This window comes from Crinia signifera, chromosome 6 (assembly GCF_055691185.1).
Source record: "Crinia signifera chromosome 6, ASM5569118v1, whole genome shotgun sequence".
Taxonomy (NCBI): Eukaryota; Metazoa; Chordata; class Amphibia; order Anura; family Myobatrachidae; genus Crinia; species Crinia signifera.
Genome location: NC_139222.1, coordinates 216,856,098 through 216,879,101, shown reverse-complemented (window position 1 = coordinate 216,879,101; position 23,004 = coordinate 216,856,098). Strand labels below are relative to the sequence as shown.

Below are 23,004 nucleotides of genomic sequence, written 5' to 3'. Positions count from 1 at the left end.
AGAGTTGCAGGTGCTTCGACCATCCCCTTCAATCGGGCAGTTGAAGTCCCCGGCCATCACTACAGCCCTGGTGGTGGCGAGCTGGGTCCGCAGGGTCTGGAATAATTCCAAACGCTCATTCTTAAAGGGTGAAGCATACACGCAGATTAGCCTGATAGGCTCACCTGCCCAGGACCCATCTACGACGAGCAATCTGCCGCAGACAAACTCCTGAACAGAATCTAACGTGAAGAGGCTGCCCCTAATAAGAATTGCTACCCCTGCAGACCTGCACTCACCTCCACCGGACCAGTAGGATGGACCATGGGACCACTGCCGGGCCAGGTGCCTGTAGGACCTGGAGAAAGGGAGAGAGCATTCCTGCAACATATACACATCACATTTCTGAGTGTCAAGAAAGGTAAAAATAGATTGACGTCTGTTCTTATCCTTAATGCTCCTTACATTAATGGTAAAAAGATTAAAAGCTACCATTTGTTAAGAGAAAAAGGTTACTGTGGCGATACGTATACTTTACCACTCCCATCGGGAGGTGCTTCCTCTGGGTCGGCCACCGGATCTCCCTGCTGGGGTGTCTCGATGTTGTTGAGCAGTTGGTCGATGTTGTTGAGGCTGTCAAGCTCAGGCACCCCACTCTCCTCGAAGACCTCTGCATATGCCTCCATCTCCTCCTCGAGGGTGAGGGAGTCCTGGTCTGGCTTGACCGATTCGACTGCCGCTTTCTTGGAAGATTCTGGGTCAGCAGCTGGGCTGTCTAACTCCTTCCTCTTCCTTCTCGGCTGTACATTTCCTGCATGGGCAAGTGGTGGAAACTCTTCCTCGGAGAGGAGAGGGACAGGGAGGGGGCGAGAGGGGGTGGTGGGAAGAAGGGTGGATTGGATCACAGGTCGGGAGGGTGAGGGAGGAGGGGTGGTGCGAGCAGCAGGGGTGGGGGTTGCTGTCACAGTGGGAGGGAGGGGAGGAGGGTTAGGAATGGTGGGGGGAGGGGAAGGTTTCTTACCGCCTTGTTTCTGCTGGATCTGCTTCCTCTGTGCAGGCTTGGGTGGTGCCTTGGCAGGGGCTACCACACCCGATACTGCTGCGGCGTAGGATCTCACTCTGTCGGGACAGTCCCGGTAGACGTGCTCCACTTTGCCGCACAGGTGGCAGGTCATCTTCGTGGGGCAATCCTTTGTCTCATGACCAGCCATGTGACAATGTTTGCAGGCCAGGACCTTGCAGTCCTTCGCCATGTGATCCTTCCCGCTGCACTTCCTGCAGTTGCGCGGCTGGTCAGAGTAATGGAGAAGTCCTGCTGTTCCCCCCAGGGAGAAGCACTGTGGAAGGTGCTTTACTCCTTCTGGGCACGAGGTGTCCTTGTGCAGCCGGACGATCACTGCCCACTTCGTGGACCAGAATCCATCATCGGTCATGATCCTTGTGGGGTTCCTCACGACCGTGCAGAATCGGCCCAGAAATGTGGCAATGTCTCCGGCTGGCGTGTGAGGGCTGCGCATTGAAACCGTCACCCGCCTCTCCTCCCTTTGGATAGGGCAGTTGCCCACAAAGCGAGAGAGAGGGGATTCGGGTCTCGCCGCTTTCACTGCCTCCCAGTACCTCTTACAGATGGCAATGGAGGTGAAGGTGACGTAGAAGATCCCCTTCAGGTAATTCTGAATGCTGAGTGTTTCAGCCCTCGTGAATCCCTGGTCGAGAACCATCTTCTTGCCGAAGGTGTCGATCGACATGTCCGGCACCTGTCCATCCGACTCCTTAAACTTCAACACCACGGTCTGCCTCATCCAGGGCTCCAGGGCTGGGAGGCCTTTGGAATGGTCCTGGTCGGGCACCGTTGGTGGTGTCGTAGAAGGGGCAGTGGAGCAGGGGCCAGCCGAGACGGTCGGACCTTCGGCCGGTGACTTACCCTTCTTCCCGGGCTTCCTCCCATTGGTGAGACAATGTATACAGCGGCGGAATTGCACTGCGTGTGCCTCAGCTTCCGGTCACTTCCGGTCGCGTCTATTTGTCCGCATGACCAAGATCCCCTTTACAACTGGTAACCTTGAAAACGGTTCCTTGTATTTCGTTTATAGCGCCCTATATTGGTTTGAAACGTACGGTATATATATTTTGTGCTTAGTTTACAGCGCCCTCTATTGGTTACAAATGTATGTATGTTGTCTTTCGTTTACAGCACCATCTATTGGATTTACATTTTTATTTGAAAGCAAATGTTATTCTGAAGAGGATCACAGCGAAATCTATTGGTTTCAATTTACATAACATGTAGGATTTACTTTCTGCAATATTTTCATACTGGAAATCACAAAATAAACTAAGTGACATATGTGTGCACAACTGTAGACACTATAATATGGCATTTACACAAGCTGTCCAGTACTTTTTATACTAATTTCCAATTACACAGTCACTCTTAGGATAGTGTTTCATACATTTAAAGACAATATTCAAAAATGTATATTCATTTGTAATTCATTATTGTATATTTCATCAAAAGATGTAAGAAGGTTTTGGGGCTAACCTTAAAAAATAGTAACTGTTTATGGTCAAATATAGACCACTCATTCTATAAGTTATGGTCTTTTATAATTGCTGTAGATTGCATTTAAAGTAAAAAACAACAAAAAAAACAACAACTTGAAAACACATTTCTATCCATCGATTGAGTAGTCCATGCATCTACTGGAGCAGTATGCCCCTGAGGTAGGTGTGAGCCTACACATGGAAACGTGTTTAGCCACTATACAGTGCTGTTTTCCAGACCAGCTCCACCAATACCAAGGTCGCTGTCACTCTCAATCTCCATTTCCATACCAGCTGATGCAAGGACTACATGCTAATTTGCCGACCATACCAGATGAACCTGACCTTTGGGTACATCTGATCCCAGCTAGGGGTTCATACCAACCCCTAGCTGGGAATTATACCGGAACTCTCTATGCATCTCTGGGCCTAAACCTTTGCCCACTTTCAGCTTTGATAACTTATAAGGGAACCTGATTGTACAGTTGACTGTGCATTGGCCTTCTAATTTCCACCCTTCAATACAAGGGTGTGCTGTGCATTCCACCAACACCCATATTATTGTATTTTATATGTGTTATTTGTGAATTGTATAATTTTCTATATATAATAAATAGTTTATTTTGGAACTACACATGTGTAGGTTACACCATTAATAAGTGAAACCCAGTGCTGTTCAACAACCTTGGTTTACCCCTGGCTCAGTAGGTACCAAGTGCATCACATCGGTTTTCTGGCAACCAACCCCTCAGGGAGACTAAGGGGGGTATTCAATCGCCGGCGACCATATCCCCATGGGGAAGATGGCCACCAGGCCATATTCAATGCTGTCTTCCCCGACAGCATTGAGCAGGGTTTCTCAGCAGAACGAGCCCGACCTCACTAGCTGTCGGGCTCGTTCTGCCGAGAACGGCCGGGAAGTTATGAGCTGCCGGCTGCAGCTCGCCTCTTCCCAGCCGCAACTCGCGGCCATGCCCCGTTCTCACTGCCTGGCAGGCGGGACATTGAATCTGCAAGCTGACCGAGAACGGGACATTGTCACGGCGGTCGAGCAAGCTTGAACGCCGTGACCTAAACATTGAATACCCCCCTAAGTGGTTCTCCATTCTCCACCAAGAGTTTACCAGACCCCCAGCATAGGAACAAATACTACACTTGATCTTAACCAAAATATATATTTGGTCCCATAGAGCTGTTCATACAAATGCTTTGTCATTGTCGTATTTACCTTCACCACAATTCCACATTCTTTTTTTATACCACTGCTATTTTTTTTATTGCTTTATTACATTTGCATAATCTTATCGCTGCTTTTGCCTCCTCTCCAGCTACATGGCATATAATGTGACAGAGTATAAGTAGGCCATAGGTGAGTGTGGCACTGTGCCCGGGGGTTACCAAGCAGCCAAGCTTTGTGTGTAATCTCTGCATCTGGCCAGAACCAAGCTGCCTTTTGCTCTTACAATAAACTCTTTCATTAATACTTGTCTAAGTTTTCCAATCATTCTTACTGCCTGAAAGTTATTTGAAACAGAGACTAGAGCATGCCGGTCCTCCTTAGCAATGGTTTAGGTCATAAAACAAACTGGGTAGATGTATCTGTAGGGAAAGATGTAGTATTATGAGGCCTGGTTGCAAACTAACTGTCAGAAAAGGAAAGGCATGTACAGAAGATTTTGATTCTCCGAGTTTAGGTTACTTTCAAACCTTTTCTTCCTGAGGGAATTTTAGGATTTTAAGAGGGTCAGTCCCTCATCTATTCAATATGCCATTTAACATGCATGAGGTGATGAGGAGAAGCTGGTGGTGGTAGGGAATGGAGAGGGTCTAAAAGTTGAATAGTACATGGAGTCACAAAAATGTAGTCACTTATGCTGCTTTCAGACCGCAAAACTGGCTTTGACCCTGTATTTCAAAACGTTTCCAAAAACGGGTCTGCCAGATAAAACCCCTTTCACACCGCAGCTCTTAAACGGTATATTACCGTTTAAGTGCCGATTTTTTTACACTGGCAGACCCGTTTTTGGAAACTTTCCAAATACAGGGTCAAAGCCAGTGCAACCTTCAGCCCTCCCCTCCGTGCAGCTCCCCCCTCCTCCCCCCCCCCCCCCGCGCGTGTGTCGACATCCACCCCCCGCACGTGTCGACGACCCCCCGCGCGTACCGTACTGTACCGTACCTGCAGCCGGTACCTCCGTTGTGGATCCTTTTGGAAAATGGCTGCCCCCATACGAAAGACAGTTTTTTTAAACAGGTTTTCCTATGGGGCAGCCATTTTCTGAAAGACACTTTTTTTCATAAGTGCTTCCGACCATACAGAACTGCAGTGCCGGGATCCACAACGGAGGTACCGGCTGCAGGGGGGTAGGTCGACACAGGGGGGGGAGGGGCACGCGCGCGCGCGCGGGGCGGCTCCAGTGGTGTGAATATTTAATGAGCGCTCATTAAATATTCACTGCGCTGCATTTAGGACCCAGCTCATTGGCTGGGTCCTAAATACCGTTTCAGAACCGATTTTGAGCCTAAAATACCGGTTCTGAAACGGGTAGGACCCTGCATTTTAACCGGTTAGAAAAAACGGTATTTTCTAACCGGTTAAGTGGTCCTGCACCTTTCAGACCGCACATATTACCGTTTTAAAACGGTAAAAAAACAGCAATATACCGTTTACAAAGTGCGGTCTGAAAGGGGCATAAGAATACTGTACAAAGTAGAAATACTGAACTGCGCTCCATCCTTACTGCATGCCTCCCAACTGTCCCGCTTATCGCGGTATTTGGGGACGTTCCCGCGTCCCTCTCGCGGCCGGCAGTGGCCCGCGGAGGGGGGGGGGCAGTTGGGAGTCCCCCCCCTGTAGTCCGTGAATAGACGCTGTGCGCATGCAAGGATAGCGGTTGACAAATGTGGGTTATGCAACAATCATTTGGATTGAAGCAGGATCGCCATGTCTGCAATTAACGCAGAATATCGAAAAATAATATCGATCTTCTTTGACAGCAATATTATTTTGACCCATATGCCATTTAGCTATTAAATTAGTACTGTGCATTAGTGTTCATCGACCATCGATGATTCAAAATCAATTCAGGACTTTCTGACAATCGACTGTCGGTACATTGAATTCCAACAGTCCAGTTAATGTCAGAAGCCTGCGAAAACGGCCAGGATCCCAACTGCCAGGACATTATGACAGACGGAATCCCGGATTGAATAAAAATGATTTCATCACAGTTAAATTAATTTGTGCATTGAAACTACAGAAGAATGATTGGTCTGTTGATACACACAGTGAAACAAATGGTTCAATTACAGGATAGTCTGACATTTATACACCATGAGGTATACGGTCACTAGACAAACAAGCATTAGGTCAACACCACAAGGTCGACATGGGGTTAGCCAACATGTGCCGACAGGCGGTGTTTCATGCCCTACCATCCACTAGGGTGTGGTGGGAAAATAAAATAGTGTGCTCGAAGCAGGACTTGCGCAGCGAGCCATACAAGGGGATGTGGTTCTACGTTTTAGTGTACATATCGAATGTGTCAAAATTCTGGACAAAAAAGTTAAAAATCCCATGTCGATCTTTTGACTGTCGACCTTCCCCATGTCGTCCTAATGATCCTGTCAACCTAACCCCATGATGACGTTCTGTCATGTCGACCTAATTGATGTCTATCCAATGATCCATACCCCACCATGATGTGGGCACTCACAGGGCCCAACTCTCTCTTAATTGAAATTACCCCTCAAAGTTGTAGCACTCATATGGTTTTCATTTATGTATGAAAATGACCAATGAGAAGCTGTAATCTCAGTGTCAAAGTAATTTAGATTTATTTCCTTTTATTCTAGAACCCTGCACCTTCCAAAATCCATGCAGTTCCTCTTTCCTTCCTGAGATGTCACTCTCCAATGTGGTGTTTCTTGCACAGTCTGATTTGTACTTCTGTAGAGAAATACAAATCAAACTGTGCTAAAAACACCACAGTGGAGAGTGACACCCCAGACAGGAAAGAGGAACTGCATGGATTTAAGAAGGTGCAGGGTGCTAGAATAAACAATACTTTTTATGAAGTAGAATCTTAACAGTAAGCACACTCATAAATATGGCAATATATAGTGAGCAACCATAACAAAGAATGTTATACATCTGTCAGATGCACAGAAGGTCACATTAGAGCAGCAGAGTCACACAGTGACTACATAATCCAAGAGCCAGCACTGTTGGACTATATCTACAGAATTAATTTCCTTTATGTAAAGAAAGTGCTTTATGTAAATAAGTATGCTATCCCAGCTCACACATCGGCAGATTTATTAAGCTTGGAGAAGAGATAAACTGGAGATAAAGCGGAGAAAAGGTAAAAGGAGAGAAAGCACCAGCCAATCAGCTCCCAACTGTCTTTTTCAAACACAGCTGATTGGCTGGTGCTTTATCTCCTTTTACCTTTTCTCCGCTTTATCTCTCCTCTAAACTTAATAAATCTGCCCCACAGTGATGTCCATTACACATTATGCCACACACCATGAGGCCCATTACATATTATACCACACACTGAAAGGCTATTACATATTATGCCACATAAGTGCAGTTTACCTACATGCTCATTTCTAGGAGTTTCTTACTCAATGCCAAGGGTTAAATGTTTGATGCCAGGGGCTTCCTGCTTGATACCATGGGGGATTACATGCTCATTGCCAAGGGAGAGGTCAATTCTTTCATAGTGGTGACAGCCTGGTAGAGAGTGGTGGTCAAGCTGGCTGTATCAGAGCAGGACTGCGGCTATTACAAATCTTGCACCATCTCAGGAGCATCCAGCAGCCAATCAGGAACCACCACTGCCGCTCCTGATTGACTGCAAGATTTGAAATATCTGTAGACCTACTCTGAACACAGCAAGGCTGCCCACCACTCTCTTCCCTGCTGCCCCAACTCCATATATTGCTTAGCACAGGAACTCCACCCCTCCAGACTCCAGTCTTAATTACTGGACTGTTTGGAGTAATCCCAGGCGGGTGGTAACCCTACATACTACAGTCAGAGAACAAAGATATTGTAGGAAATGCAGCTCAACCTCACTTGCCTACCTGACCCTCTCCGTGCGGGAGAAAATACTCTGTTTCTGGACTTCCCTGGTAATGTATGATTGCCATCACCTGTGGGGAGCTAGGTAAAGGTGTTTCACCACAGGTGATGGCAATCAAACATTACCAGGGAAGTCCAGGAACAGAGCATTTCTCCCGCATGGAGAGGGTCAGGTAGGCAAGTATGAGCTCAACATTTACCAAACCTAGAAATACTACTATACTCTCCCAATCTTCATTACATGCACAAGGAATATTTTGGAATTGTGCATTGTTCCTAGATAAGAAAAAGTTTTGTGTAAAGGTATTAATGTGAATTGCAAATGTTATTCCTTTTGTAAATAGCTGTAAATGATAAGTACTAAGTTCATACTTGCCTAACTGATCCTCTCCATGAGGGAGAAAATGCTCTGTCCCTGGACTTCCCTGGTAATGTATGATTACCATCACCACCTTTCTTATCAATTAACTAGCTCACCACCGGCGTGGCAATCATAAATTACCAGAGAAGTCCAGGCATAGCATTTTCTCCCTCATGAAGAGGGTCAGGTAGGCAAGTATGGTATGACTACGTTACTATACTATTCCTGAACTGAAAGCTCACAACCTGTGCCCCCTCACCACGTCGTCTAGGAGTAGCCCCCTTGGCCTAGAGATCAGTTATATAGAACGAGAAAATATGCTCACACAGAAATCCGCCTCTACAGCACTTCCGGCAACAACAAACTGTAGGGAATTACTGCTGCTTGCTGATTGGGAGTAGATCATGTGATGTGATATAACCCGTCCTATAGTGAAACGGTCTGGTGGTTCGCCAGGGGGCGCTGCCGGTAACACATGGTGAGTGACACTATTACAAAATGACGCCGTATATTGCAGCATGTAACCTGGCATATTGCAGCGTGTAACATGGAAACTCGGAGCTGTGATCCACTCACTGTAGCCGGCTGTCACTTTGACACGGTGCTAATATGCAGGCTGAGGAAGGTATAGAATACCCGAGGGAGACATTACTGTCATGGGAGAGGCAAGTATCGTCGGGTATGGGTGAAAACCGGACCAGGACAAAACCGCCGGACCGGACATCAAACTCTGCATTTTGGAGCTTGTAGCCTCCGTTCCGGGGGGTGTCCTGTCCGGGGGGGCTGCTTGTGAAACCTGTTACCAAGTAGAGGAGGAGGGGGTAGATTAAACCCTCCCTGTATGGTCCGGGCATGTAGCAAAAAACCGGACGGTCCGGACCACACGGGGAGGCTGTAATCTCCCCTTCTCCATGTCCCTGATGATAACTATAACAGGGAGCCCCCCGGACAAGACACCCCCCGACAGGACACCCCCCCCGGACCGGACCCTACAAGCTCCGTACTGCAGATTTTGATGTCCTGTCCGGCGGTCCGGAGTCTAGTCTATGTTTTTACATAGTCCCAGTATCCTCTTATTGGGGACTTTCAGTAATTCATGTTACACTGCTGGTGATAGTACAGGTTGAGTATCCCTTATCGGGACCACAAGCATTCCGGATAAGGGAATTTTCTGGTTTTTGGAATAAATTTTTCTTTTTTAGGCATACTTACCTGTCCGTGGTGGTCCCTCGGCATCCACGTTGTCACCTGGAGTCCACAGCAGGCCTTCAGCACCGGCTCTGGAGTCTCCAGTGGTTCCAGGAGTGCTTTGTGCGAATTCCCAGGCGCGCCGGTGACGTCAAAGCACTCCTGGGACCGCTGGAGATGTCGGAGAGGATGCTGAAGGCCTGCCATGGATGCCGGGGGACTTGGTAAGTATAAAAAAAGGGGTTTTTTTTTGGGGGGGGGGGACAATTTTTGGTACTTGTTTCCTAGCACGGCCACACCGATTTCCATCGGGGTAGTCGTGTCGGAAAAATCGCGTCGTTCGCATCGCATGAGATCGACACAATTTTTTAAATGAATCAAATGTGAATAGGGTCCATGGGACCCGATTTTACATTAGATTCAATGTAAAATATTCCCTACACCCCCAATTTGACACCCTCAACGCCACCCCACGATTGACGCTAACCCGAAGCGTGGCGAGCCCGTGAGGGGCGGTGGTGCGCGTCCTCCGACCTTTTCATTCCCCTACTATCCACGTCGGCGTGGAGTTGAGAATATAATGTGCAGCGAGCCACCGAGTCCGAAGCGTGGCGAGCGGACGCGTATTACTTAACAGGTATACTCGTCCCCTCGCTGCGCTCGCCACGCTTTATATTCTCAACTCCACGCCGACGTGGATAGTAGGGGAATGAAAAGGTCGGAGGATGCGCACCGCCGCCCCTCACGGGCTCGCTGCGCTCGCCACGCTTCGTGTTCGCGTCAATCGTGGGGTGACGACGGGGCCATATGCAATGTGAAATGGGTCATATTGGCCCATTTCACATTGTTTCCTATGTGAGATGGACTTAATCAAGTCCATCTCATCTTGTGCCATTATAATGGCACAAGACCGACGCGATGCTCCCTATTTCAATGTAAAAAATTATTTTAACATTGAAGCCTATGGGAAAATCGCGGGCATCGCGTCGGGGGCAATGTTAATTGCCGCAACCGACGCGATGCCCACGATTTTGCCTTTGACGGCAAAATAGACCTGATTTCAGAGGAAATCGGGTCCATCGCGGGCATCGTGTACTTTAACTTTAACTTTTGTGGCCGTACTAAGAAACAAGTACCCACTTTTTTTTTTATTGTACCAAAAAACACGTTTTTGGGGGGGGAATAATCCGGATCTACAGATACGGGATACTCAACCTGTAATACCGCTTTCCAGGCTTTAGCTGGGACTTCCAGTTCCAGCCCAGGGCATGCAGGTGATTGTAGTTCCACACCACTATTCTAATGTTTATGGGAAGGCACCCAGCAAATTATACTGCAGGTCGGGAGTGCCAGACTACGGAATATGAATATATTTTGTGTGCATAATACTTTTAACAGTTAACACATTAGTGGCAGTCGGCGACTACTCACTTAACAAAGTGAGTTCTTTTTTCTGCCTGCGCTCCCTGCTGCTGCGGGTGAGTGAGCTGGCCAGAGGGTTTGAACGGGAGGGAGAGGGTGGAGCAGCAAGCGGCAGGGAGGGTGGGCGGACTAACTGACCGTCAGGAAAGCACAGTTAGGTGGTCAGCCACTGTTCTCCCAAACCTGGGAATTCCCCATAAATACACTTCCTTACCCCTTTATCTCATTCATGTACTATGTTGGTCCCTGTAGATGTTTCTTGGCCCATAAATCCATGGGATTTACTGTAAAACAGTATTCGCAAAATAGTAGGCACGGGACTGCACATTTCTTGGTTGGTAAATGTTCCTTGAATTTTTCACTTCTACAACTGTCTGCTGGCTCTGTGGCAATCAAATTATTTGCAACAGTGCCATCTGCAGGCTGTTGGTAAGTGTTCTCCACTGAAGTTCACTAAATGTTAGTCACTGAGGAATGATCTGTAAATGCTGCAGATCGGGGCGGCTTTGGGGTGTTGTTGCTTTCATTCATTGATGCCCCAGAAAGAAACTTACATGATATATTCTTAAAAAAGAAGAGGCTGCGGTAATACATGGTTATACAGTAAGTGACCACTTAAACTTTAGACTGAGCGTTTTATTATAACCACAAATCTTTCTTTTTTTTTTTTTTTTTTTTTTAATTGCTTAATTTAAGTTCCTTAATATTATGTTCAATGTACATATTTAATTTCAGGAAGCAGACAGAATTGAAAGAACGCCTGATCACCAGCAACACTGAGGCATGGCAGAGTCACCCCGAATTCTCTGGCCTGAAGCATGTTGGAGGGGTGGACCTATCATATATAAAAGGAGATGACAGCGTTGCATGTGCCTCACTCGTAGTACTTAGTTACCCCGATCTGGAGGTAAGGGTCACTGTGACCCTAAAACAAATATTCAATATACTTTCATCTGCTAAACCTTTGCCTCAGGATATTCTCTGTTAATTGCAATAGAATTTCTTTAGATGTATTCTAGTGTCTGCTGTGCTGGTCAGTGTGCATTCACATACACAAATTAGACAGCCATAAGGCTTTATATTTGGTGGGAATATCCGTTTCCTTTGTTGAGAGGAGGACCTCCTGAACCAGGACTAGTCATTACTTCTTCTTTTGTTGACACATACTTTCATCAAACTTTAAAAATGGGTGGTGTCCATGTCGGTCGGACAGCAGTTTTCTCATAGGCATTCCCAGTGAAAGGACTGCGACTATGGTACTTCCATCTGTCTATAACACCCTTAATAAATAAATAAATTATAATAAAAAAATATATATATAAATATATTATTTATTTTTAGATATATATATATAGATATATATATATATCTATATATATATATATATATATATATATATATATATATATATATCTCTATATCTCTCTATTATGGCAGAGTCTGCATGGATTCAGTATTGAATCCCGGCGGTCGCGATCCCGGCGTTCACAATCCCGACGCCGGAATCCCGACAAGGGGGGGACGTGGATCGCCCCCCCTTGCGGGCTCGCTGCGCTCGCCACGCAGCGGGCCCGGTGCCTCGTTACGCTCGGCACACTAATTTATTCTCCCTCCAGGGGTGTCGTGGACACCCCAGGAGGGAGAAAGTGTCGGCATTTCGGCGGTCGGGATTCTGAACGCTGGGATTCCAACCGCCGGGATTGTAACTGCATCCCGTCTGCATTCCCCCACATGAAAGTAATGTGGAGGATCCAGACCAGGTTTTGGGAACAGTAGCAGACTCCAAGGTGGGTAATCAGCAGCACCTGGGATTTCCTGATATAAGGGTTTCCAGGGCAGACTCACCTTGCTCTTGATGGTGGAAGAGCTGCCTAAGCGATAGGCTGCGGGTGTGTGGGTTATTGTAAGGGCCATTGGAGCCTTTCAAGAGTCTGCTATGCTGAGAGTGCCTGTATGCTACATACTGACTGCATATGGATTTAACCTGCTATGCTGTGACCTGCTGTTCAAAATAAACAACAAAGTCTTCATCTGAGTCCCAGTGTTTGTTCTCCTTGTCACAATATATAATATGTATAAAATATATTAGTAGATTGATGCATGTAAATATTTTTTAACTTGTGATTTCTGCTAACAGAAAAATACTTGTTTTTGTGGATGTAAGCTAATGATTGTCCATACTAAATATTCTGTTTCTAGGTTCTCTATGAGGACTGTTGTATGGTGACCCTAAATGCCCCTTACATAGCTGGATTTTTAGCCTTTCGAGAGGTACCAGCCTTGGTTGATGCAGTAAATCGGCTGCTGGAGAAGAACCCCAATTTAATGCCTCAGGTGAGCTCAACATATGTTATTGCTCCAGTTTATACCTGGACATGCCTTCTGCACACTATCTAAATCAGTGTAGACCTATGGAATAGTTTATGGGAGAGGCTGCAAAAATAAATTACCAACCACAAACATTCTACACAAAAAGTCTTCCCATTCTACAGACGTTTTATTTAAGGAACACTGAACTGAAACATTATGGCCAAACATAATTAATTAATCTGAGTATTGTAAAATAATACCCTTACTCCAATTCTGGCTAACCTTGTAGGCGATTTTGACTATTTAATCAAAATCGCCCTGTCTGTACACCCCTAGTGCTATATGCTCATGAGCAGCCATCTTCTCTGCCATAGCTCAGATCTTTATCAGATTATCTACCAGCTGTGTGTCTAGGTCTAACACCCCGTACACATGGTGCGATTTTGACTAGATAGTCAAAATCGCTTAGGTTAGCCAAAATCTCACACTGCTTTTCCTGCGGGCATTAGCGATGTGTGACCTTGCTAAGTTATGTTATTTATCACCTGGCATAGATAGACTGAGCAGGCAAGGCAATTTTGACTAGAACTGACCCAAATTGCTTAGTCAAAATCTCCCCTGCATATAGCCAAAATTGCTTAGTCAAAATTGTCCAATAGCCAATATTTCACAATGTGTACACAGCTTAAGGTGTCTAAGGGGGGGGGGATATATCAAAGTTTGGAGAGATATATAAAATACCAACCAATTGGCTCCTAACAGACATTTTTCAAACACAAAAGCTCTACCAACAGGTTGGGAGAAACTTGGGCGCTGGTTGGAGTTGTTCTAAAAAGCAGCTGCTTTTTTGGCAAATAAAAGTCAGTCTGGACTTACCTATATTTGCACCGTCTGGTCTGAGAACGGGGCAGGCGGCTGATGTCCTGTGACTTTAACATGGGGACACCTGGTGTTTTTGTGAGTACACCCAGTAAACATTGTGCTTCCCCATGCGGACGCCCACCCGCCTCGATACCACCCCCCCTTCCCCCCTTTTTGTGAACTCCTCACCGACTGCAAGTTGCCAAAGCCATCCGCATAGCACCCCTGCACATGCGAATATGTGCGCAGCCCAAACATTGGTCCCTGATGCAAATACGCTAGTTTGCTAATGGACAAAACCATGTGCACTGCAGGTGGGGCAGATGTAGCATGTGCAGAGAGAGTTAGATTTGGGTGAGTTATTTTGTTTCTGTGCAGAGTAAATACTGGCTGCTTTATTTTTACACTGCAATATAGATATCAGTTTGAAGTACAAACCCCAGCCAAATCTAATGCTGCCCATACACCTGTGCGATTACATTTGATGCAATCTTGGGTTCGATTTCCCTTGAAGCTCAGCATTCGATAAATCGCATGAAAAAAGCATTTTAGTTATTCGATCATGTTATTTATCAAATGCACCGCTCGATAAAAAAAATAATTTGGCGGGATCGCATGATCAATCGCGTCGAATGCGTTAAAAAACACACCAGATTATTGAACAGATCTTAAAAATTTAAATAGAGGGCTGACCTATCTGGGGGGATATATAAACAGGCAGCTATTTTAACTCCCTGCACTCCTGTTTGCTTTGTGGGGCAGTATAATGCTGGCAAGTGGTGCGGTATAATGGTGTGCACATGGGCCTGCATAGCCAGCAACTTGCAGTGACGCCGCATTAAAGTAATGGTGTGCAATGTTGTTTACAAAGTATTAAAAACATTGGTGGTCAGTGGTGTAGCCTGCATACCTTTTGCCCTGCAGCCTGGGAGCCCAGCAGCGTGCATCGCCTCCTCTCCAGTCATGTGCACAGGGTGGGTGAAAGAGGAGGGGCCAGGAAGTGACCAGAACTCATCAAGAATCGCACATCGCCGTTTAGAAAAATTGCATGCGCACTAAACAGCATTCGACCGCACACACAATTCGAGAAATCTTATGTGCAGCACATAAGACCGTGAGACGCAACATTCGAGCGGCGTGCCCGCGCATTGCGTCGAATTGTACACATTTTGAGCATACAATCAATCGATTTCTCAGCCAGATGAGGTCGAAATCAAAGGATTGTATACAATCTCTCACAAGTGTATGGGCAGCATAACTCTCTCTGCACATTAAATCTTCCCCACATGCAGTACACATGGTTCACCCCAAGTTTGAGTACTGTCTCAGGCACTGAATCTGAATGCTAAGCAGTCATTTTCTTGCACCTATTTAGTGACCGTTACATATCATGTCCCCTAGTAGTGCCAGTTACATATCATGTCCCCTAGTAGTGCCAGTTACATATCATGTCCCCTAGTAGTGCCAGTTACATATCATGTCCCCTAGTAGTGCCAGTTACATATCATGTCCCCCAGTGGTGCCAGTTTCACAGAGATCCAGATAAGGGATACTCAACCTGTATAACTTTGTATTAGTCTGCGCAGTGTCAGGCCATACATAAGGATATATAATTCAGATTAAACTGCAGTTGCCCAACCCCTTCATGCAATCAGAATTAATAGTTTACTAGCATTACATTTAGGTGCAACATCTGCGCTGAACCACAGCAATCAATCAGCAATTTGGTTTGAGGCAATGAAAGTAAACCTGGTTTGTGTGGCACAGCGCACACATTGAACTTAACTGCAACGTTAACAAGATGTGTTAACATTCCAAAGAGCAGTTTGTAAATGACAGCAAACAGATGGCTCCACTACATTATGTAGCAGTTAAATTCCCTCTTGCTTCTCCATTAAGCTATGCTTGACAAACATTCACGCATATTTTAATGTACCCCACTTCCTTCCCTGAGCACATCTAATCCTGCACAGAATCAGAGGCTATACAGTTACATTGCAAATGTTGTTTGCTGCCACAAAAATGTCATAGATGTAAATATTAAAATCTACATTTTATGTGTACATATATTACATTAAACCATTCTAAAGGGTTTGTGAACACTGAGAATGATTGAAATCTGCATGTTTTATAGCTTCTTTGATGATACAAGAAGGAGATAAAAAAAGAACCCAATAAATAACTTAAAGATGTGGGATAGCTGGTGCCCCTACAACTTATTGAAATAATGCTTGATTCCTCTTCAAAACAGATAAAATATTTACCTGCTTACCTTTGCTTTGTCAAAGAACTAAGCAAGCAAACTGTGAAATATATATGTTATTGCTTAGCTTTCTTGAATTAGCATCACACATCTCAGTCATTCAGCCTACCTAAATGGAGAAGAATATTCACTCTGTGGTTTGGTATCATCCTGTGCACCACACTGAACATGGATCAGAGAAACCAAAGGAGAGATTTGCCTGAGGTGATCACAATGACAATAATAGACAAGAATTTTAAACTTTAAATGCCATAATATAAAAAATTATTACTACTATTACTACTACTTTTTACTACAGTTCAAATATTACTAATTAGATTTAAGTGCATTGTACTATAGCCAGTCACCCTTGATGCATTTACCACTATATGGCACACGAGGAAAATCAACCCTAGCTTAAACAGCATTATAATGAGACTGGTAGAAAATTTGCCAAGGAAACATCTAAAGAGCTGCAAGCTGAAGCTTTGTCCGTGTTCTTGATTGACACTGGGCTCCATAAAAGCAAATGGACAGAGTGGGGGACTGGTAAGATAATTGCTTATAATAGTATGAAGGACCAACTCAGTATTGAAGCATCTGTTAGAATCATAACAAAATATTCTTATTAATATTCGTCATAGATGGTGGTGTACCATGGAGTCAAATATGTTCTACTTATAGTGGGGTCAAGGATTGGTCCACCAAAAATAAACTCCTTTTTGGTGCAATTTTCACCAATAAGGGACTTTTGAAACATAACTTTTAGGGGGTTATTTTGGTTCACTCTTTCTGACAAATTCCTTCTTAGAAGGACAAAATTCTGTTCACTGCAGGGGGGCAGATGTAATATGTGCAGAGAGAATTATCTTTGGGTGAGTTATTTTGTTTCTGTGCAGGGTAAATACTGGCTGCTTTATTTTTACACTGCAATATAGATCTCACTTTGCAGTAAAACCCCACCCAAATCTAATTCTCTCTGCACAAGTTACATCTGCCCCACCTGCAGTGCACATGGTTTTGTCCATCTAAGAAGGAATTTATCAGAAAGAGTGAACTAGAATAAGGCCCTGTGTCTTGTTTAAAAAGGAATCATACTGTAAATATGCTGAACAAAGATCACACAATAGAAGTAATATTACACAAGTAAAAATTGAAATCTCATAGATACATGTGGGTTATTACTTTATTTATATCAACTCCATTTTCTAAAGAACATATTGCATTTTTTTTTTCCATGGTTACAGGAACCCTTTATAACCGTGATAGTATTCCGACTCCATCACTATTACCTAGGACTATCTTAAGGACCTTGTAATGTGTGAATAGTTAGTTATTACTGCTCAACCTGAACATTACATTAAATATTTCATTATTTCCATTTTACTAAAATTGCTTGATGGTCAGTGCAATTATTTATGGTGCTTTGGTTTGAATTATTTGACTAGATCACATTCCAACGAAGATATTGTATTTGGAACAATGTGTTGCATCAATCTTTATGGCCCATAATCCTTATTGTAATTCAATGGAAGTAAACTTAGGAGGATTCCACTTTTAAAAAATCAACATTAAAAAAACTGGAATATTCTAAAATGCATATTAATAAGCACAATATTTCTGCCCAAATGTCATTCGGGCAGATGAGGCAAAACTAGAGCTTTTTAGCAAATTAGATCAGCTCCATATTCACAAACAAATGACGCTTCTCATGATAACAAAATAAACTTTAAAGTCCCAAGGCGCAATCAGACTCCTCCCTGTTCTGGGTAGTGGTACAGGTGGAAAGCTGGGAGACCTGGGCCCTGGTGGATACCGGCAGTGAGCTCACTATTGTCACTGCCAATGTGGTTCCTCCAGGAGCTGACAATGTCCAGCCTCCTGTCAGGGTGTTGTGCATCCATGGTGATGTGGAGGAGTGCACACATGTCTACTTACCCCTGACTGTTCAAGGTTGGTCACTTAAGGTGGTAGTGGCGGCAACCTCCAGACCATCTTATCTGCTGATCCTGGGATGAGACTTTCCATTACTGCAGGAGCTGGTTACCTGGCATGACATGAACAAATTGTCAGCCAGATTTAGATAATTCAGTGGCCAGACATCAGAGACTACCAAAGTCTGGCATCCGGGAGAGCTGTTGCCGGTCCGGAACCACCCCAAGAAAGTCTTAAGGCCCAATGGAACACAGTTGGTGAGAAGATATCACTACTGGACTTTGGGAGAGATCAACGCGATGATATTAATTTGGTACACGCCTTTTAGACTGTTAAAGTGATTAACAGGTGTGAGGAAACCACCCTTAGCTGAGAAGGTGGTTACCCTCATGGGATTCAGATTACTCGGGCAGACAAGACTATATTAAAAATAAGTCTATGACAGACCAATAGAAGAAGATGCTCACATGGTACAGGATAATTAGCATAGATCCTCCAGCAGCCTCTTCCAATCAGCACCCTGAAATAGCAATCTCAGTAATCTGCAGCCTTACCATTACTGTTAGCTACAAAGTCCTGTGTCCCCCAGCCTGGGGTACTGGCTCACACAGACCCTGCCCTGGTAGGTTACCTCTGATGTCTGGTATACAGGATCCACCAGGATAGAATATCTTCCATTGAGAAACTTTTCACCCCTGGTGCCACAAAGTTTACTCAGGGGGTAGGGTCAGATATCCCAATGCTATGTCAGCCAGTATAATGCAGCAGAGACCCATTGTACATCCCCTGGGAGGTCTGACCTATTATCTCCCAGGTAACCTGCTGACCTAGATACATCCCTTTTGTCTGGCAGCTATTTTACCAGTCACTCAGGTAATGTTCTGCTACATTACCAGCAAGACCTATCACACCTTTCACAATTGACTAGCATATGTGATACAAATGCTAATTAACTGGCCCCAGCTACCCTGCTCTCCCTGCTTTCTGTCACACATTATGGCAATGACCTGTGTCCAATACATACATTATTGCAAAATATACCTGAAAACAGTAAATAGCAATACGCATAACACACAGGTGCTCTTGTCTATAGACCTAGAGTGGGCCAAGGATTAAAAAGTACATTACACTGTGAGAAATAAGTGGTGAATATAAAGGTTCTCAGGCCAGGTCCATCTCGTTTCGTCACAGCAGGGTAATTGATGCTTTACCATCAGAGGGTGTACCATACTTGTTTTGAAAAATGGTTTGCTATATCGTGTTGCTACTGTACAAGGGAAAAGGGTAGATCAGCTCTTAAGCATCCCATACACGCTGCGATTCGGGCTGTGCGTTCTGTGCTTTGAGGTGCGCGCTCCCGCGGCACCTCATCGCACAGTACAAGAAGTATGTGCTTGCACATACTTTTTGTACTTTGTTTTCATCACATCGCTTTGCATGCACAGGCAATGCAATGTGATCCGTGCTTGTTAAGCACGGAATGCACGCCCGTATCGGGGCGTGTATGGGCAGCATTAGTTCTTTGAAAACTGGAGCGCTTGGCATTAGAAGCAGAACATACGCATTTGTGGGGTGGCCATCTGGGAGGGGAGAAAATACTCCCAACGCATCCAATTATGGTTATTTTGGCCCGGCATCTATGCTTCTGGTATGGAATACCCAGTGTGCCAGAGGGCAGCCTCACGGCCAGAGTTTAGGGCTCCACTGGTACCCCTCCCTATCGTTCCGTGCCTTTTGAGTGGATTGGTATGGATCTGATAGGCCCAGTGGAAAAAATCTGCTCAAGGGCACTAATTCATATTGGTGGTAGTTTTTTATGCCACCAGGTAGCCAGAGGCTATACCCCTCCCCAAAATGAAATCGGACACCATTGCCAGAGGGCTACTAACCATGTATACCCGCTTAGGAATACCGAAAGAGGTTTAATGGACCAAGGTACACCTTGAAGGATTTATGCCGGTTGCTAAAAGAAGACCGTATTAACACCTCTGTGTACCACCGGCAAACATATGGCCTGGTAGAAAGATTTAATAATATCCTTAAGCAAATGATAATGAGGGCAATGAAGGCAATTATTGGGATCTGCTCCTACCTTGATGTTTGTGGTCAGGGAGGTACCCCAATCCTCTACAGGGTCTAGTCCCTTTGAACTCTATGTTAGACAGCCGAGAGGAATTCTAGATCTATTAAAAGAAGGGTGGGAAGACTAACCGTGCCAGGACCCTAATGTCGTTCTGGTTGTGGCCTAGTTATATGGCCGTCTAAGGCAGATTGTACAACTCCTGGATGAACACATGGAAAGGGCCTAACAACATCAGAAACAAAGGTATGACGATATCTGTCAACCGGTCCTTTAACCTGGGATATTACAATGTGTTAGTGCTGGTACCCACCACAGAAAGTAAGATGTATGCACCCTTATGAGATCCTAGAGGCAGTGGGACCGGTCAATTACAGGGTCTGACAGGAGGGTAGAAGGAGGGAGGTACTAAAATACCATGTAAACCTGTTAAAACCTTGGAAGGAAACTGCCAGTCCACCTCTTTGGTAGCTAAAAAGGTTCCAGAATGCCAGGTAGCTAGTGAAGTCATGCTTACTCCTGGATAGAAACACAAAGTGGTGAACTTGGTGAAACGCTACCAAGATGTGTTTTCTGCCATTCCTGGAAAGCTATGAATAAGTTGCTGTGGCACCATGGAATATGCAGCTGGATATTTAGATGATATTGTTATTGGGAGTCTCACCTACCAAAGATAGAAGCCGTTTTACAGTCTCTACGGACACACAGATTTACCACCAACCCTGAGAAATGTGCCATTAGTATGGTTGAGGCCAGGTATTTGTATTGTACTTTTATATTATACTGAAAATGCCATTGAATGAAATCAATACATGAAAATACAAATTTTTACTGTCTTCATAGAAATGGTTTAGTGCTGGGGTAGCCAACCCTAGTCCTCGAGAGCTACCAACAGTGCATGTTTTGCAGGTCTCCTCACAGAATCACAAGTGAGCTAATTAGCTCCATCTGTGGATCTTTTAAAATGTGTCAGTGATTAATGAGTGCAGCTGTGCAGCAGCTAGGTTTTCTGGAAAATGTGAACTGTTGGTAGCTCTCGAGGGCTAGGGTTGGCTACCACTGGTTTAGTGCATATTTTGCTATATTTGACAGTAATTTATTCGTCTTTCAGGTGCTTCTTGTGGACGGTAATGGAATCCTTCATCATAGAGGTAATTATTGAATTGAAATGACTATTCATAGTGGAAACTATTGTGTTTTACTTTTCTCTTAATGATGTTAGTGTGTAACAGTTTTTGAGGTTGGCTCTAGTCCCAATCTCAATTTTACTTGACAGCATTAGACCAGTGGTTTCCAAACTGGGTGCCACAGGATGAGGTTCTAGGACCAAATAAAAGATATGTGGACAAACTGAAGCACAACCCTCTCCAACAACTCATAATGTAATGTAAGGATGACAGGTGGCATATTTTTACATGAACGTAATAATTCTCCTGGATTTACCAGAAATAATCTTTTGGCTCGGGGAGCTGTGAACCAAATATGATACTTGATGATGTCATGATTCAAGAAAGTTTGAGAAACCTTGCAGTAGACTGTTCAGAGGTTGAGATAAATATGTAGCCAGTTAGAATATGCACAAGGTTAGGCTGGCTGCACGTCAGAACAAAATGGGCCCGATTCAGGTTTGTTCTTTGGCTGCAAATTCGCAGCCCGAACAATAATCCTAGGACCACTCGTGTGGATCGTTTGGTCTACAACAGCTAGGTCGACAAGCATTGGGTCGACACCACTAGGTCGACATGGGTCTAGGTCGACACATCATTAGGTCGACATGGGCTAGGTCGGCAGTCAAACGGTCGACATGGGGGTACTTGTTTAGTTTCACGGCAGCCGGTACCACATGGGGTTTTTCACTTTTTTTTTTACCCGAATGTCGACAGTCAACATGGACACAGTTTGAAGTGCACCGCATCCCCACGCTTCACTCACGATGCTTCGGGCACGATGCCTCGCTACGCTTGGCACACTATTTTTTTCTCCCACCATGCCCTAGTGAATGGTTAGGAATGAAATACCGCCTGTCGGCTCAAAACACTGAAAAAAACCCATGTCGACCTTTTGACTGCCGACCTAGACCCATGTCGACCTATTGGTGTCGACCCAATGTTTGTCAGCCTAGATGTTGTAGACCAAATAACCATGTGCATGGTCCGCAGTGTGCATGCGAGGACCCTCTGTGCGACCACAGGCTCTGAACGCCCTATGGTCTGAGCCCTGTGGACCAAACTGAAAAATACACCTTTTTGGAATTTGGCCCCTTGGTTTCAGGTTGTTTAAACCACTTTTTATCTATGGAGGCAATTGGGCATTTGAGGGATCTTACTATTCCTCTCCTTCAGCCTCCAAGCAGCAAAGAAAACTGACAATGTGCACATGTGCAGTGTTCCTTTCTCTGGAGGAGTATTTGAAAGAGATTAACAAAGACTTCTCCGATATCCTTGTATGTAACTTGCAGGGACAGAGATTATTGCTACCGCTGTCACTTCTGGATATGGGGCCTTATTCTGGTTCACTCGGTAGGGCATGCATGTGCATATGATGGGAGCGTGCGAACTCTATGCAAAATTTGTTCGCCGAGCGCATGCTCCCTGCCTTCTGAGCAGGGGGTTCTGGCCAGGGCTATTAGCATATGCATACGCCCAGTGTTTATGGGCATTCTCAAGAAAACACTGGGCGTACATATGGACATGCGGTTGTGATGTATGTGCGGGGGGTGGGCAGCTGACAAAACCGGATGTCAGCTGCCCGCCCATATAACTGAATTTCTTCGCTCATATCTACGAGTAGTCTGGAACACTCGTACATATGCGTGTGCCTTTCCCACCATTTGATGGGGGAGGTTACCACTAACAAGCGAATGGATGTTTATGTTAAACGTGTCAGACGAACGAACCCGGCGTGTAAATGGTGGCGGGTGTACCATCATCCGCCGGGCGGGGTCTGGATGACTCGCAAGAGAGCGAATTCGCGCCCAAGTGATTCAACCAGAA

At 45.0% G+C, this 23,004-nt stretch overlaps 2 protein-coding genes across 8 annotated transcripts in view; one reads left to right on the top strand and one right to left on the bottom strand.

The window, feature by feature from the left end:
* Positions 1 to 8,362, bottom strand: part of LOC146008962 (uncharacterized) — a 105,251-nt gene extending 96,889 nt beyond the window's left edge. For both annotated transcript variants that reach the window (XM_083148840.1, XM_083148841.1), the window contains exon 1: positions 8,299 to 8,362. The gene's annotated coding sequence lies outside the window, so the exon portion shown is untranslated. The remainder of the gene's footprint in view (positions 1 to 8,298) is intronic.
* The window catches only part of ENDOV (endonuclease V), a 133,849-nt gene that overhangs the window by 45,189 nt on the left and 65,656 nt on the right, over positions 1 to 23,004 (top strand). For 3 of the 6 annotated variants that reach the window (XM_083148836.1, XM_083148834.1, XM_083148835.1), the window contains exons 2-4: positions 11,319 to 11,490; positions 12,783 to 12,917; positions 21,123 to 21,162. In XM_083148836.1, the coding sequence (XP_083004962.1) occupies positions 11,319 to 11,490; positions 12,783 to 12,917; positions 21,123 to 21,162 (347 nt within the window). Of the gene's footprint in view, positions 1 to 8,462; positions 8,643 to 9,323; positions 9,386 to 11,318; positions 11,491 to 12,782; positions 12,918 to 21,122; positions 21,163 to 23,004 lie in introns of those variants that run through there. The other 3 variants (XM_083148838.1, XM_083148837.1, XM_083148839.1) reach the window with 3 other exon arrangements.